The sequence below is a fragment of the Ranitomeya imitator genome, chromosome 1 (genome assembly GCF_032444005.1).
Source record: "Ranitomeya imitator isolate aRanImi1 chromosome 1, aRanImi1.pri, whole genome shotgun sequence".
Taxonomy (NCBI): Eukaryota; Metazoa; Chordata; class Amphibia; order Anura; family Dendrobatidae; genus Ranitomeya; species Ranitomeya imitator.
In genome coordinates, this window is record NC_091282.1 from 885,060,827 (window position 1) to 885,077,826 (window position 17,000).

The window sequence follows — 17,000 nt, forward strand, 5'->3', positions numbered from 1 at the left end:
TCTTCTTCTGCACGAAGAAGAACCCTGCCCCAGCAGGTGACACTGACTTCCTGATGAACCCTCTTGCCAGATTTTCCTGGATGTACTGTGACATTGCCTCCGTCTCCGGGAGAGATAGCGGATAGACTCGACCCCGGGGAGGCTCAGCACCAGGCAAGAGGTCAATAGGACAGTCATAGGGGCGATGGGGCGGAAGGGTCTCCGCCGCCTTTTTGGAGAATACGTCTGCATACGACCAATACTGCTTGGGGAGAGAGGAAAGATCTGCGGGTACCTCAGTTGTAGCTACCTGAACGCACTCCCTCTGACACCTACCCCCACAAGATTCACCCCATCCCAGAATTCTGCCTGAGGACCACTCAATATGAGGAGAGTGGTACCGTAGCCAAGGTATTCCCAACAGGACCTCATCAATTCCCTCTGGAATGACGAGCAGAGAAATAATCTCCTGATGAGATGGCGACATGGACAGAGTAAAAGGGATGGTCTGGTGAGTTATCTGTGAGGGCAGAGTCGACCCATTCACCACTCGTACCGTTACAGGTTGAGCTAGCATAACCAGAGGTATTGCGTGGCGTTGGGCGAAGGCAGAAGACATAAAATTGCCCTCCGCCCCAGAATCCACGCAGAGCTCTACCGAGTGGGAGAATGAGCCTAAAGTAATTGTCCCCTTAAAGGACAATTTAGAGGCAAACGTCGCCGTGTCTAGTGTACCTCCACCTACGACCACTAGACGCTGACGTTTCCTCGACCGCTGAGGACATCTGGTGGCTAAATGTCCAGACTGCTGGCAAACATGACAGACCCTGAGTGCACAAGCGGTCCGGGACTTAGGTCCCGCTTGTGACACTTCCCTGGCCTCATGTGACTCAGGAACCAGGACCGGAGATTCCAGAGGTTTGGCGAAAGTAGGAGCCAGCCGAAACCTCTGCCTACACTGGGCTCGCTCTAACCTCCGCTCGTTAAAACGGAGGTCAATTCGAGTGGAGACTGTTATTAACTCCTCCAGTGTGGCAGGAATCTCCCTAGTGGCCAGAGCGTCCTTTACATGGTCAGCCAAGCCCCTCCAAAATATGGGGATAAGAGCTTTATCCGACCATTCCAGCTCAGATGCTAAAGTGCGGAATTGGACGGCAAAATGACTGACCAAGGACTCACCCTGAGTTAATGCCAGCAGTTGGAGCGCAGTGTCATGGGTGACTTGAGGTCCTAAAAAGACCTGTTTTAAAGTGCTCAAAAACAGAGGAGCACTCTGCACCACATGATCGCCACGCTCCCACAGCGGCGTAGCCCATTCCAACGCCCTGTCCGACAATAGAGACACAATAAATCCCACCTTAGCCCGCTCTGTGGGGAAACGTGCAGCCAGAAGCTCGAGATGAATAGAGCACTGACTCACGAATCCCCTACAAAATTTGCTATTACCAGAAAATTTTTCTGGCAGCGGGAGGCGAGAAAATGTCGGAACAGGGGTGGCAATGGACAAAGTTGCTGCAGCCACGCTGGCAGCCTGTACAGCAACTGCGGTAACATCCACAGCTGAGGTTGCGCTCTCGAGAGCCGCCAACCTACCCTCCAGCTGCTGTATATACCGCAGGGATTGCTGTTTGTCCGTCATCACTAGCCAGACCCTGGCGCTAGTGTAATGTTAGGGCTAGCGGAACGCACCAAATAATAAGACTGATAGTGTACGGTGCGTTCGTAGCCCGGGGTCCACCGTGCAGAGATGGAACCTGCTGCTGAGTAATGACGGACTATATGGCGGTACTCATAAGTATACTCGCGTGGGTTAAACTTCACCCAACGTGAAGGAAGCGATCCTGTTGCGTCACAGGATCGCGGTACCGCACATAGAAGGCGAGCAAGCAGTCAGCGAACTTAACCCCAACTAGGATTGAAGTCCGATTAGACCACTTGCTGGCACAACACCGCAACAGGGTGTGTAAGGCAACTCTTATAATTAGAGCACCGAAGTGCGAACTGTGCCGTGCTGGCAGGCACCACTAAGTACCCAGACGTGGGTCAGGAAGCGCACTACTGGCGCGTGGCGCCGCACTGGCGGTCACAGCAATAGACGCTGATACGTGTGTGACACGTTGAGTGATATGTCGGGCGCTAGATAGCAGCCATACTCCATACGCGAACAGTCATACAATAGGGTAGGGGTATTTAATGAACGACTTGCACTCACAACAAACACACGTATTCAATTGTACACTAGCGCATGGCCGTGCGGTCATGCACAGTTTATATAGTTGCAGCACAGGAAGTGGCCCCAGAAACTTTGCCCTTCCAAGACCTGCCAAGAGGTCCAATGGAATGTGCTGCAGAGCCTGAGCACATGACCCTCGATCTCCAACGGGAGATCTTGCCCTGGGCATGCTCAGTGTGCGCAAACAAGGACTTAGTCCCAGGGAAGTCCGCTCGCCGCTGACCAGCACTGACTGTAATGGCAGGAGCTGAAGAAGCAGCAGTAACTCTCTGTACAGAGTGAGAGCGAGCAAGACACTGGGAGCGACGTCCCCGCTGAGCAGACTCCACTGCGGCCGGAGGAGAATGGGAGACCGCAGAGGAGACGGATCGAGATTCCACCTGTGCAGCAGAGGAAACTCGACTCCTTACATAATATTGATACATTTAAGATTGGATTATAAAAAATTACTTTCAATAATCAATAGTAATTTTACTAGTTTTTAAGGCAAAGATATTATTTGTCCCATCCCATTAGTAAAGGCTGGATTTTGGGACTGAAGCCACCAACTGTAGCTCAAACCACCACGCATCTGTTTTCCAGCAATCCTGCATTTACATGCCAGACGTTGCAGGGCATAATTTGTTCACTAAGTGACAAATTTATAGCCTGTTTATCTGATCAGTAAATTTAGTACATCTGGAGGCTCTATGGTAGATAATGTTTCATGGACAGGTTTCCTGCCATGCATTATTAGTGAAGCTGAACTATTGCTGTGATGCCAACATAAACCTGCAATAGCCTTATAGTATTACGCAGTGCATCATGCTGAGACATATTTTTATGACACATTGGGGGTTTTCACGACTTCATCTTGTATGTTAATATGACATGCTGCTGTATATATTTATAGACCTCTAGAGAAATTCAGAATGAAAAATAAGCTGCCTTTATCATCTTTTTAATCTCACTTTAGATAATATACTATGAGCCATTTAGCGATAACAAAGCCCTTTTTACAACTTTGGCAATCTCTGACTTGAGTAAGAATTCTCTAGATTTTTGTGTACTACTGTACAGTATTTCAGAATAGTTATGATTATTAGAAAACACAACACTGTGCAAAAGTCTTAGGCAGAAGTTGAAAAATAACAATGCTTTAAAAAAATAGTAATGTTAATAGTTTATTTTGTCAATTAACAAAATGCAAAGTAAATTAACAAAAGAGACAACTAAATCAAATCAATATTTGGAGTTCAGTAAAATTAAAATAATATGAGGAAGGGAAAAAAATGAAAAATAGTCAGGTCACTAGTGAAGGAGGAATGCCAGATAGGGCACAACACACAGGTAATTAAAAGCAGGTTCTTGGGTTGAATATGCTTGAGAAAAGGATGTTCATCCAGGAGCCTCTATGTGAGGTTCAAAAGTATGGTGTTCCACTCCTTTGACAACTTCTAATGATTAATACATGAGACTGTATTTAACAGTACTGTATTTTATTGATATCCTCCTGTGGCTGAAGTTCGGCATCAAAGGGTTAACTGTAGGGCCTCCCCATAGTGGAGAGCCAGATTGAGAATCGCTGGGATAGTTGCACAGAAAGTTGTAATTAGTTAAGAAATAAAAGTGGAAGAGGTAAGGACACCCTCTGTTTAAGGTGATCTTTACCTGGGGTGTTTGTGTGTACGAAGAGAGCAGAAAATCAGAGAGAGAGGAAGCATCTAAGAAGAACTCCATTGGCAGCAGAATACTCATAGCAGGTGATTTGGAGAAGGAGACAGACAATCGCAAACTTTGTTAGAGTCCCTAAGGGTCTCTGGAAAACAGAAAAGTGTCAGCCAAGTCTTGGAAGCTGCGGGTCCGAGAAGAGATGAATCAGCGAGGCTGAGGGCACACTCGATAATGTGGCAGACACAGATGCATCATTATGTGGTTCACAAAAAGTGGGCTGAAGGATAGAGGCCAATTGAAAATCTCAGCTAAAGTGTCTATATGTAGAAAGTTGAAGGTCCCTTACTTGTGCAGCTGAAAATGTTTGTTGAGGACATGCCACTGTATTGTAACCAAGCAACGCGTGGCAGACCAGAAGAGCTGTGAGGTGTCCATTACTGTAACCTGTCCACACACAAATACTGAAAATGGACCCAAATTTCCTGTAGCCAGTCGGGCTGTGGAAAATAAGTCCCTCATCCACGACTCCTGCCCTAAGCCTCGTTACAACTTAATCAAAAAAGAAAAATATAAAACTTTACCTTTATTAGGAAAAAACATTACAAAACTGGGAAAATTTAAAATCATTGCAGTAGGCGCACAGACGTCTGGTCTACACATTTTAAGGATTTTCGAGAATCATGATTAAAAGCGTTTTTTGGCATGGAACGAGCAGACCAGATGTCGCGGGGCCTACTGCCATGATTTTAATGTTTGCCATATTTTAATCTTAATCCTAATAAATGTGAAGTTTTAGATTTTTTTTGTTTTGATACAGTTGATGCTAGATAAACACCCATTTCTGGTGTAAAAAATGCCAACAGTTGATCTGGACTAGTCAAAAATTGAAATATTTGACTGTAACCCCTTTCCGACATTGGGCATAATATTATGCTGATGTCAGACACCCTCCCTTTGATGTGGGCTCTAACAGTGAGCCCACATCTTTTTCGGCACATGTCAGCTGTTTTGAACAGCTGACATGTGTCTCTAACAGCTGCGGGTGGAATCGTGATCCGCTCACGGCTATTAACACACAATGCCGGAAATCTGCCCATTGGTGACCTCATCATGTGATTGCAGGTCACCAATAGGTTGGCATGACAACCAGAGATCCCCTGCAGACCTCTATGGTTGTCACTGCTGGGCTGCATGGGCGCCGCAGCAAGTCAGCAATTCTGCTACATACAGGCGATCTGATTATTGTCTGTATGTAGCAGAGGCAATCAAGTTATGGCAGCTTCTAGTCTCCCATGAAGACTATTGAAACATGCCAAAAATTAAAAAAAGTTTTTAAAAATATAAAAAATATATAAAAGTTCAACTCACTCCTCTTTCGCTCCAATCAAAATAAAGCAATAAAAAAAAAATAATAATAATAATAATAATAATAAAAATTTTATTTATATAGCGCCAACATATTCCGCAGTGCTTTACAAATTATAGAGGGGATTTGTACAGGCAATAGACATTACAGTGTAACAAAAACACAGTTCAAAATAGATACCAAGAGGAGTGAGGGCCCTGCTCGCAAGCTTACAAACTATGAGGAAAAGGGGAGACACGAGAGGTGGATGGTAACAATTGCTTTCGTTGTTCAGACCAGCCATAGTGTAAAAAAAATCAAACATACACATACTTGGTATCGCTGCATGCAGAATCACCTGATCTATCAGTATAAGAAAAGAATTAACCCAATCGCTAAGCGGCATTACGAGAAACAAAGTTAAAATGCCAGAATTACATTTTTTGGTCACCACAACATTGCATTAAAATGCAATAACGGGCAATCAAAAGATCGTATTTGCACCAAAATGGTATCATTAAAAACGTCAGAAGGGTGTGCAGAAAATAAACCCTGACACAACCCGAGATCACGAAAAATGGAGACTCTATGGGTATCGTAAAATCGTGCCATTTTTTTTTTTTTTTTACAAATTTTGGAATTGTTTTCACCACTTAGACAATAAAGAACCTAGACATCGTTGGTGTCTATGAACTCGTAAGGACCTGGAGAATCATAATGGTAGGTCAGTTTTAACAATTAGTGAACAAAGTAGAAAAGCAAAACAAAAAACATTGCACTTTTTTGCAATTTCACTGCACTTGGAATTTTTTTTCCTGTTTTCCCGTACACGATATGTTAAAATCAATGGTGTCATTGAAAAGTACAACTCGTCCTGCAAAAGACAAGCCCTCTTATAGTCATATTGACTAACAAATAAAAAAAATTATGGCTCTGGGAAGAAGGGGAGCAAAAACAAAAATGCAAAGACAAAAGTGCCTCTGGTCATGAAGGGGTTAAACATAAGCCAATTATTATCATTAGATTGATCAGAGTTTTATTAGTGCATCATCAGAGTGGGGTCTGAGTTTTATCCATTTTTCTTGTATGTGGAGAGCAAAAAATTTCCCCATCTTCTCCTTTCAGTCTGTGATAACCGAACTGCACTCGGAAGTAATTGACTTGCATAGATGTCATAGACATGCATTGCCAATTTTGATCCAACCCTCTGATCAAAATTGGACATGTCTTCAATATTTTCCGCTGACCACAAAGTCCAAGGTAAAGATCAAACATGTGTTATCTGAGGAAATCACGGCTACCACTCGTACGAAAAAATTTGATGCATGTGTGAGGGGCAGAAACAGGGCCGTAATCATGGCTGAGGTCAGCTGTGTAGTCATTTCCTGGTCTCCCATCACATGAAAGCAATACTCATTGCTCTGCATACCTGTGGCTTCACTTTTGGCACAAATAGGGTCTCCTCTGGGTTTCTGTGGATTACCTCTAGGCAGCTATGCAGAAATTGAGACATAGTCCATTTCAACTTTCAAATGAACAACTTTACTGGTTTCCTTACATAGCATATCCATATTCATTACAGCATCATCAACAGGTTCCATTATACACACTCCTCTTTCCCTGTACTCCTTCCTTGGTCACACGGCATGTGCATGGGACAGACTGTATCATAGGGTTCCTCAGCGTCCTCCCTGTCCATACTTAGTTCACTCAAGAATTCCCTCTGCCGTTTCGCATGGGATCTGTAGGCATCAGCCGATGCTATTAGTTGCCACATGATGAGTGACCTGCCCATCTGTACTGCCGTGATGTTCCTTTCATCTCCAGCTGTACTGCTGTTGTTTTGTTCTAGTGATACTGGATGGCTTTGCTCCAACTTAGAATGTTACGTGTTCACTGCTTCTATCCTGGGCTCTATAGCCTATACAGATGGTTTGGGCACCCTGGTGTGACTAATCTTAGAGGAAGTCCTCCCTCCCTTAACTGTAGCTGACCCCTCCTATAGAAAACGATGTACAGTGTATGAATTAACTAGAGTCTGTCAGCACTCCATCTTGAGGACTACATGGCTACTGCACTTTCCCTATGTAAGAACTATTATACGTAGCAGACAAGTGTATACATTTACACCAATATAAGCAAAGGGGAATAGTTAACATTAAAGAAGGGAGTGAAGTATTACACAATATTATACCCCTTACATTCCCCTTCCTTTTTACAATGGTCGTCCCTGACCATTCACCCAGAACCTTTAATATGGTAACCAAATACTCCACGCAGGGAAGTTAAATAATTCAACCAAAATAGACAGAAATATGTATATACATTAACTCATCATGAGCCATATCTGTGCAACATAAGAGTCCATGCTCCTGAAAATAAGTGGTATACAGTCCTCCAGGCTATATTCTCCTCAATACCGCAAATTTACAGTCCGGTTCATTCACAACAACATATTTACTGACACGTGACCCCACAGTTGAGTCAACAGTCTTTTTGGGGAAGGCGTCCCCCTCCCTTTGTGTATGGCATGGTCCCATGCGCCACGTGCAGGCTGCCTGGTATTTAAACGCAGTCTGTTGCTGCAGCCGCACCTGATTCATTAGTCCAAGGTCCCATCGCTTCCACAGGGGCCAAATCCTGCTATCCAGGAGAAATGGCGCAACAAGCGCAACCAAAAATAAATAAAATAAAATCAACATAACAGTCTCCTGGCCATTCTGGCCGTGTTACTCCTGACTCTGGGAGTGTTCCAGGGCCCCTCTGCCCACAGGGACGTGCAACAGTCCCATAGTTTCAGTAGTGCAGTGAGCACAGCATAACAAATGTTCAGCAGTGATTATCTCACAGTTCAACGGCATGCATCTCATGCCGCCTTGTCCATCCTGGGACTCCATGCCCGAATACAAGCTGACACTTCTGCAGCCGCAGACATCATTGGTAGCCAGGAGGTGTAAGACTCAAAGTTTTACTTTGTGGTGGCTAAGGGATAGGGGGTCGACAGTTCTCGTCTCGGGCCCACACACAATTCTTGGCTGTTATCCTCAGTACACTGAGTCGCTGCCACCGCAAAATAGCCTCTACGGGTCTCACATACTTCACAGAGGCAGCGTTCACATAAATCTTATCGTTAGTACCTGTCTCTTTTATAAAGCTGTACCCCTGGTCGATGTTGGTGTGGACCAATTGTCCTTGAGAGCGGCGCCTGGTCATAGCACCTTCCCCATATTGGCGCAGCTGGGCCCAGATTTCCTTCTCCCGCTGTTTTTTCCCTTTTATGATCTCTTCAATCCAGGCTGCATGCCTGGGAGTGGGGAAGGGATCCTCCCCGCATGATGGAACCTGGATGCCCTGAGGGAAAATGCATTACTGGATGTGGGCCTGGGTTCTGGGGGCTGGGGCCATGGAATGGAGTCATCTTCTGGGATGAGGGGTTGGAGGTATGCTTCCGGAGTGAGGGGACGTGACCTTGACCATCCCTCCAGGGTCAAGGGCTAGGTTTACTCACCCTATCTTGCTCCAGAACACCGACTGCTCCCATCCCGGGACCGCTGTATACTTCTGTGGCTGTGCACTCCAGTGCTTGCTGGTAAAGATCCGGCTTTGCTCTCATATCCTCAGGTTCCTCTGGGGCAGTCGCCACCTCCGGCTCACCGGCCTCCAATCCAGGATGAAATGGTTCCGGGCCCCGCTGCTGCTGCAGATGGCCCGACTCCTGTTGGTGCTGTGGTTCCTGCTTCGTCCTCTCCGCAGATTCCTCTGGCAGCTGCCGGTCCTGCTCCACCAATGACACTGGAAACCGATCAGTCTAGAATTTGTCCACAACTCCTATTAAGCTGTTCGGCTCAGATCTTTTCCTCCTTTTGCTGCCACCTCCACTCCACGCGGCCTCCACCCCTGCAGTGTTGAGTGCACGAGTGCTCCATCGCTGCCACCTTCATGGCCACCTTCTTTGTCTTCACCAAGTCAGTCACATTTAAAGATTTAGACATGTCCATAATATCAGTCACATCCAGCATTTCTTGTAGTTAATGGCAATACTGCAAAATGTAAACCATTGAGCTACAGTTGTGTGCACACAGCAATCATTCACATAACGTACAAAAAAGCACCATATGACAATATAGAAAGCTGCCATAAATTGCATAAAAAACTATATATAAACCAAACCCAATTTTAGCATTATTGTTGGTACAGTATACACTAGTATTGGGCCATATGAGCAAAAAATGTGTGTGCATTATGACCAAGTACCGTAATTTTTCTCCGCACATTGAAAACCAGTGAAAATGTCTATTTCCCTCTTTTTACTATTGAAAAGAGACAAAACAATAAAAGGGAATTGCTTCTACATACAATATTGAATTGCAAATATAATGTTCAAAATTTGTATGTCTTATATAAGACATAATAATCATAAGGTTTTCTTTATTGTAGGCGATGTGGTTACAGCAAAGCTAAACAAGATCCAGAAGAGGAAAAGATGCATTTTCACAATGGACACAGTAAGTATTATAGGTTTCTTAGTTTATGCATTCAAATGTAGAATAACTAGTGACTGCATTATATGTTAATACATAGATTTATGTAAAAGAGCTTAAAAATAATAATAAACAAAATCTTATCACATTGCATCAATGATACCCATTCTTAGCAGAATACCCACAATTTTTTGGGATGGTATGTCACAGATATGCAATTCTGCTGATGCCCACATATTCACTTAACAGTCACATGAGTATTGTTCTAATAGGACCAGCCACAAAGCCCATTTAGTAGGGCGAGGAGTGAGATTCAGATGTTTAAGGACATGTTCTCGATCTTGTGTGAGGGGGAAAAAGCCTGCAAAATGTATTTCTACTCTATGGCTATGTTCCCATGATGAGCATTTGGTGAAGTTTCTTACACTGCACATTGTAGAAAACATGCAAGTAACCTATATTACTTAATTCTTGCAGAAAATCTGCAGCATCAAAAACTCACTAAATGCTCATCTTGGAAATATAGTGATGGGAGTGTTCATCAATCAGTGCCTGCACTGTAAATAAATAAAATGATGTGGAGTTTTTCTATTTTTGATAACCAGCATGGCAAACTCACAGCTGCGGGCTTCATTCCTCAGCTTTCAGTTTTATCATGGCTGGTTATCAAGAATAGAGGGGTCCCACACTATTTTTAAAAATTATTTAAATAAATATTTTTTAAAAAGGCATTGGGTCCCTCCCATTTTTTACAACCATCCAAGCTAAAGCAGACAGCTGGGGGCTGGTGTTCTCAGGCTGGAAAGGGGCCATGGATCTGGCCTTCCCCAGCCTAAAAATATCAGCCCAACAGCAGCCTCAGAAAAGGAGCATGTATTAGATGTTCCTTTTTTGGCACTTTGCCTGGCTCTTCCCACTTGCCCTGTGGTGTTGGCAAGAGGGGTTCATATTTCTGGGATTAATGTCACCTTTGAATTTTCAGGTGACATCAAGCCAAGCAGTTAGTAATGGAGAGGCGTCTATAAGATGCCTCTCGATTAGTAACCCTATAGTCATATTTTCAATAAAAACAGCCAGAAAAAAGTCTCTTATTTGAAATAAAAATACACACCATTTTACAAATTTATTTAAAAATAACAATCACCTTTATACCCTCCATACACCCATTTCATTGAAGCTCTAGCGCCCTGTAAAAAAAACAGAAAACAATAAACAACAGTACCTAATGCCCATTCCATTGAAGCACTGGTCTCCTGTAAAAAACAAAAACAAAAATGGAAAGCAACAATATCCCTCACCTGTTCGACATACTGTCCCACGCTGTAATCTGTGTCTGTGATAAGTGGTTTTTAATCTAGACGGTGCCAAGATGCGACCGTACAAGCTGAAAACAACTGGAGAATCAGCTGTGTGGGGACCCCTCTATTCTTAATAACCAGCCGCAGCTGTCAGTTTTGCCATGCTGGCTGTCAAAAATAGAAAGACCCCGCATCATTATTTTGAAGAAAATAATTATACCGCAGGCATCAACTGATGAATACTCCCATCAGCCAGGCCTGCTCTTGCTGTTATTAGTAGCAGAAGGCACAGGCTGATGGGAGTAGTACTCACAAAGTACTGAGCTATTTGTGTCCGTGTGTTACATATGTGTGGCATCCATGTGCCGTCCATGTGCCGCTTCAGTGTGACACATACCGGTGCCTGGAAAAAGCTGTACAGTTTATGCTGTTCAACAGCTGTGAACTGTTATTAATATGTTGGGAACCTTTTGGAATATTGGCCCCTTTCCCAGATTATTAACATCAGCCCCCAGTAGTCAGCTTTCCATCTGCTGGTTATGAAAATTGAAAATTACACGAGAGCCCACATCATTTTTTATATTTATTTTAGACAAGATGTGCACAGTGGGTGTAGAATACAACTCCCATCATTGTCACCTGATGGCGCTGATCTTAAGGAGATCAGGCGACAATGATGGGAGCTGACTTCAGCACCCGGCCCCTGGGAACAGCACAAAGTGTACCGCTTTTTCCCAGGTGCCGTTACGTGTCACACTGATGACACGTGGATGTCATCCTTGTGTCATCAGTGTGATCATGTGTGAGTCGTTTTACTGCCCATGCTGCTGTTAGAAAACTGACATGTCAACATGTTTTGCCCATGGACACACAGTCCGTGGAAACACACTGATGTGCGCAGACCCATCCATTTGAATGGGTCTACGAGTATAATTATTCCGGTACATGTGAAAACTGTCATCACATGTACCAGAGACACTGACATGTGAAGGAGGTTGATGTGTTATCCTTATCTATACTAACCCCTTGCAGATGTAGCTACAAACATGAGAAGGGTCATAATCAATGGCATATTCTGGTATTTGAACAGCCCCATTTCACTTGTTCCTCATACAGCACTTATATGGTAAGCTCTAATTCATTATACTATAGTCTTATTTTTATATACAGTGTAGTAATGGTGCCTGTGTATAACTGTGGCAACTAATAAGAAGTTAGTTTTCTGTTCCACTACAGTGAAACTTCCAGGAATAAAGACATATATTGATCCTCATACCTACGAGGACCCAAGCCAAGCAGTACATGAGTTTGCCAAAGAGATCGATGCTTCCTGTATAACTATTGAACGGGTTATTGGAGCAGGTTTGTAATTTCTGTACTTTCAGACTATGAACTGTAAAAACCATCTTTAATTGTACTGACCCTGGATACACAAACATTAGTGTATTTGACTTTTAAATGTTTAACTATAACTTGCACTGCACTGTATGTTGATGGAATAACTAATCTCATTGTAACATGCAGGGAAATACTTAAATTGAAGGCAAATATTGTATGATTCAATTCTATTTTTCTGTGTGTAAATCATTCATTACCTCTTTGTCCTGGAGTCACCTTAAAGGTTTTATTGAAAAGTTCCATAATTTTTTTTAATGTAAAACAAAATACATGATTTGAGAGATTATTATTCTAGACTAGTATCTATTTGCTCCTGTTATCAAATGAGCCTGATGACTTTAACTTTTTATTGCAGAATTGATATTTAAAGTAAAACCCCAGGTACATTACTTAAAGAAAATCTGTCACTAGGTATTTGCTATACCCCATCTGAGAGCAGCATGATGTAGGAACAGAGACCATGAATCCAGCGATGTGTCACTTATTGGGCTTTTTACTGCAGTTTTGATAAAATCACTGTTTGACCTTCTGCAGATTTACCAGTTTTCTGAATGCTAAGCTCTGTATAGCCCCGCTCACACCACTGGTTGCCAGCCTTCTGGGTACATTGTGCATAGGCAGAAAGCTGCCAATCAGTGGTGAAGGCGGGATCATGCAGAGCTCATTAATATGGGGGACTAAGTGGCAGCAGATTTACTGGTCCTCTAGTGATAATCTCCTGCTGATAGAGATATTCTAAAAATTACAGTAAGCAGCCTAGTAAGTGACACATAACTGGAATCAGGGTCTCTATTTCTACATTATGCTGCTCTCAGATTAGTTGGCAACAACTGGTATGAAAGATATTTTTTTAATAATTAAAATAGAACTGCTATGATCTATTAACATACCAAAATTGGTCATTCAAATGCAAATCTCCAAGGTGTTGTATATTCCATAGGAAAATATGTTTGCATGTTACTGTACTACGGACGTTGCTCTTTTTCCTGACATCACAGAGTGCTTCTCTACTACTGGCTGAACTTGCAACTCTTGAACTTTGAGCTTTGCCCACTCCCTAAATGCATTCTCCTATAATGCTGGTAGTAATGGGAGCTCTGAGCTCTTTGTCCTGGATAACCTAGAATTTGGACGACAAATCCAGAAAAAGTGCAAATAATTAGGAATAAGCACATGACTCCTGGCGGTACTGTAAGGTGGCGTGGTGCAGCAACCATCAGCCAAGCACTCGACTGGGGCACCCTGGCACATTATGTGAAAGTGGTGGTCCTGACTGGGTGTGTGGACTTGTACTGTGAGGGCATTATGCCCATGCAGGCTGCATGTAAATGTTGTAGGTTTACCAGGCCCAGATGTGTCACATTTCAATGATGGAGATCACAATTAAAAAATATACTCTTTAGTGAACGGCAGGGATAGTGGGAGCAGAGTCTTATGAACATTTCCTGTACAACTCAAAGCATTTTCTACACAGTCTCCTTCTGTCGTAGTCAATGGTGCCCTCTTTAGCAGATGTTTCGGACTACATCTCCACAACTGACCTTTAACACTTCAATTCTGATTAACAAGTGTAATTTACTTGCTCTTCAGTTCCGTGTCCTCTTTCCAGTAATGCTGAGGCTCTGGAACTTCTGCCCTGGACACTTCACTCATCCCATGTACTCAGTCCTGTTTTAGGCCCATTACCTTCCGGGGTTATAAGCTCAGGGTCTCATGGCTAGGCGTCTTCTCCTAGAACCCTTTTCTGGAAGGTCACTCTGTCTCTTAGTCACTTACGCTCCGGATCTCGCTATCCCTTTTCTTCGGTCTTCTATCACTTAGTCCACCCCAGAATGTGGCACTGTTCACCTTGGACCTTTTAGTCCACTCACTATGAACTACAGGACCCATCTGACTCTCATAGTGGACAAAGTGAACGCATGGAGCAGTCAGAGCAGGAGACAATATCAAAAGAGTGGACAGTTTTTTTTACAACTTCCATAAGCTATTGTCTTATAACACTTGCCTACAAAATTTCAAAAGTTGTCTCATTCAGAAATGAACTATGCCATTTCTTAATGTTTTGATGTACTGAATGCAAATATCACAACGAAAACTGTCAATTGACTCTTGTTTCTTTGATATTGAAGACCTTTCATTTTAGGACTATGTAAATTTGTAGGTAATTAAGCAAACTGTAACCACTACTTTAAAGTAAAGATAATCAAACCTTTTAAACTTCGCATATTCAAGGGATTGTTTTTTTTTTTGTTTTTTTTTATTTGATTTGTGGTGCATAAATTCGCCATGAATCGCTGATACTGAATTTGACGGCGACTCTTGAACTGAGCGTGCCTATATTTTCAGTGCAGCTAAAAGTCACCGCAAGGAGAATGTGATGTTATTTTTAGTGGGTAACTGGGAGCACTGAACTGTTCTACATGAGCTCCTAGTAACGCTTCAGCCAAATGGATTTCTATGCTGCCATTAATCGTTTTGTCCAAGGCAAAATATTACTTTCCTCTAGAAAGGCATTAGGTAGCGGTTTTAAAGTGTAACATCGCAGTTATTGGACTGTAGCCATGCTGCACAGCGTAATATTGTCTTCGCGGGATCTGATTTTTTGTGTTTGTATCTCTTATTTCTGTTCATTTTTCCTTGTAGCATAAGAAAACATTTCATTTGCATAATGCGTTTTATTAAGTTTGTCACCGTAGTTATAGAACCTGTGTTCATGCTGATTTCAGGGTTATTTCTTTATAAGAGCCTAATAATAAAAAATATTATCGCATTAGTTCATTTTCAAAATGGAAGTGGATCCAAACTGGAGAAGACGTAAAATGTTTACTACTTTTCTTCTCCATCCTTTTACATTTTGACTAAGTAAAACATATGTATGACGGCTTTCACACACTCCCAATTTGTCTCAATGTGAAAGATACGGTATAAAGCATTTGGACCTATCAAGATTCTATCAGAAATGGTTCTGAATCCATTTTTTGAAACAAAATATATAGCTCACATTCAGACGCCCATCATGGCCTGAAACTGCATTGTACAGGGTGGAGCGCGGTAATTTGCTTTTTTGCACTGCATGCTGTGGCGGCACTGTCGGTCGAAGAGAGGGGAGAGTGGGTGTGGCTTACAGTGGCTGATGGGAGATTTGTATTCCTCTGCCTTTCAGTTGCCATCATGCAGTGGACACGTGAGGAGAGGTCATTTTGTGTTGAAGCGTATTTTTCAAATGCCCACTCGATCATTGCAGTGCAGCGTGCTTTTCGTTTACAATTCGCTGATCCTCCACGCGGACATGTTCCTGGACGGCAATCAATTGTAAATTGGGTGAATGCATTCAGAACAGCAGGGAATGTGTCATGTGTACGAAGGGGACCTGAGAGAAGGATTACAACACCACAAAACATCGAGAGAGTTAGAGCAGCAGTACTGCAATCTCCGAAACGCTCTGCTCGGAAGCAATCATTTGCTCTTGGCATTTCAAGACGTTCTCTCCACCGGATTCTTCATGATGAACTGAATTTTCACGCGTATAAAATGTGCGTGGTCCAACATTTGTCAGCATGGGACTATTTGACACGGCGGACCTCTTGTGAAGACATGTTAGCAACGATACACCGTGACGCAATTGTTTTTTTCTGATGAGGCACATTTTCCCCTCAGTGGGTGTGTAAACAAACAAAATATGTGTTACTGGAGTGAAACAAACCCCAGAGAAGTTCACGAGAGACCTCTGCATTCGGACCGCGTCACTGTGTGGTGCGCCATATCACGAGTAGGCATCATTGGTCCTTACTTTTTTCAGGATAATGGTCGTGCCATAACTGTGAACTCCGAACGGTACTTGTCTATGATACAGGATTATTTTCAGCCGGCTCTTGAGGCAATGGAACTAGAGGATACATGGTTCCAACAGGATGGTGCCACTGCACACACAGCGAGGGTTACCATGAATTGTTTGAGGCAAATGTTTCCTGGACGGCTTATCTCTTTGAGGGGAGATGTGAACTGGCCAGCACGCTCACCAGATTTAGCCCCATGCGATTTTTTCCTTTGGGGTTACCTGAAGTCTAAGGTGTATATCAACCGTCCCAACACCTTGGAAGACCTAAGGAACAATATTGAAGCTGAAATTGGCAGAATACCAGAGGACATGCTTGTTAGAGTTCATGAAAACTTCAGAAAACGTATGCAGCAGTGTGTGGATAGCGAAGGTCGACATTTGCCAGATACACTATTTAAAACCATGTAATTTAAAAATTCCATTACTGTTCAGTATAATTAAAATATAAAATAAATTTTTCTAATGATCATAATTTTTTTATTTCATTCCCAAATCAGCAAATTACCGCGCTCCACCCTGTACGACCCAGTCTTAAAGTGGCTGCATACAGTTTATAGAGTCAAACACTGTTAGGGGTCGAGTTCCTGCCTCTGCACAGGGGGAATCTCGGCCCATCTCCGCTGCAGTCTCCCATTCTTCTCCTGCCGCAGTGGAGTCTGCTCAGTGGAGACATCGATCCCAGCGTCTCGCTCAGTCTGACTCTGTGCTAAGAGTTACTGCTGCATTTCCTGCTTCTGCCATTGAAGTCAGTGCTGGGCAGCGGCGAGCGGACACT

General features: G+C 43.2%; 1 protein-coding gene across 5 annotated transcripts in view; it reads left to right on the top strand.

Moving 5' to 3' along the window:
* EPHA5 (EPH receptor A5) overlaps positions 1-17,000 on the top strand; it is a 715,434-nt gene that overhangs the window by 652,472 nt on the left and 45,962 nt on the right. For 3 of the 5 annotated variants that reach the window (XM_069743129.1, XM_069743127.1, XM_069743125.1), the window contains exons 9-10: positions 9,648-9,715; positions 12,208-12,351. In XM_069743129.1, the coding sequence (XP_069599230.1) occupies positions 9,648-9,715; positions 12,208-12,351 (212 nt within the window). The remainder of the gene's footprint in view (positions 1-9,647; positions 9,716-12,207; positions 12,352-17,000) is intronic. The other 2 variants (XM_069743126.1, XM_069743128.1) reach the window with 1 other exon arrangement.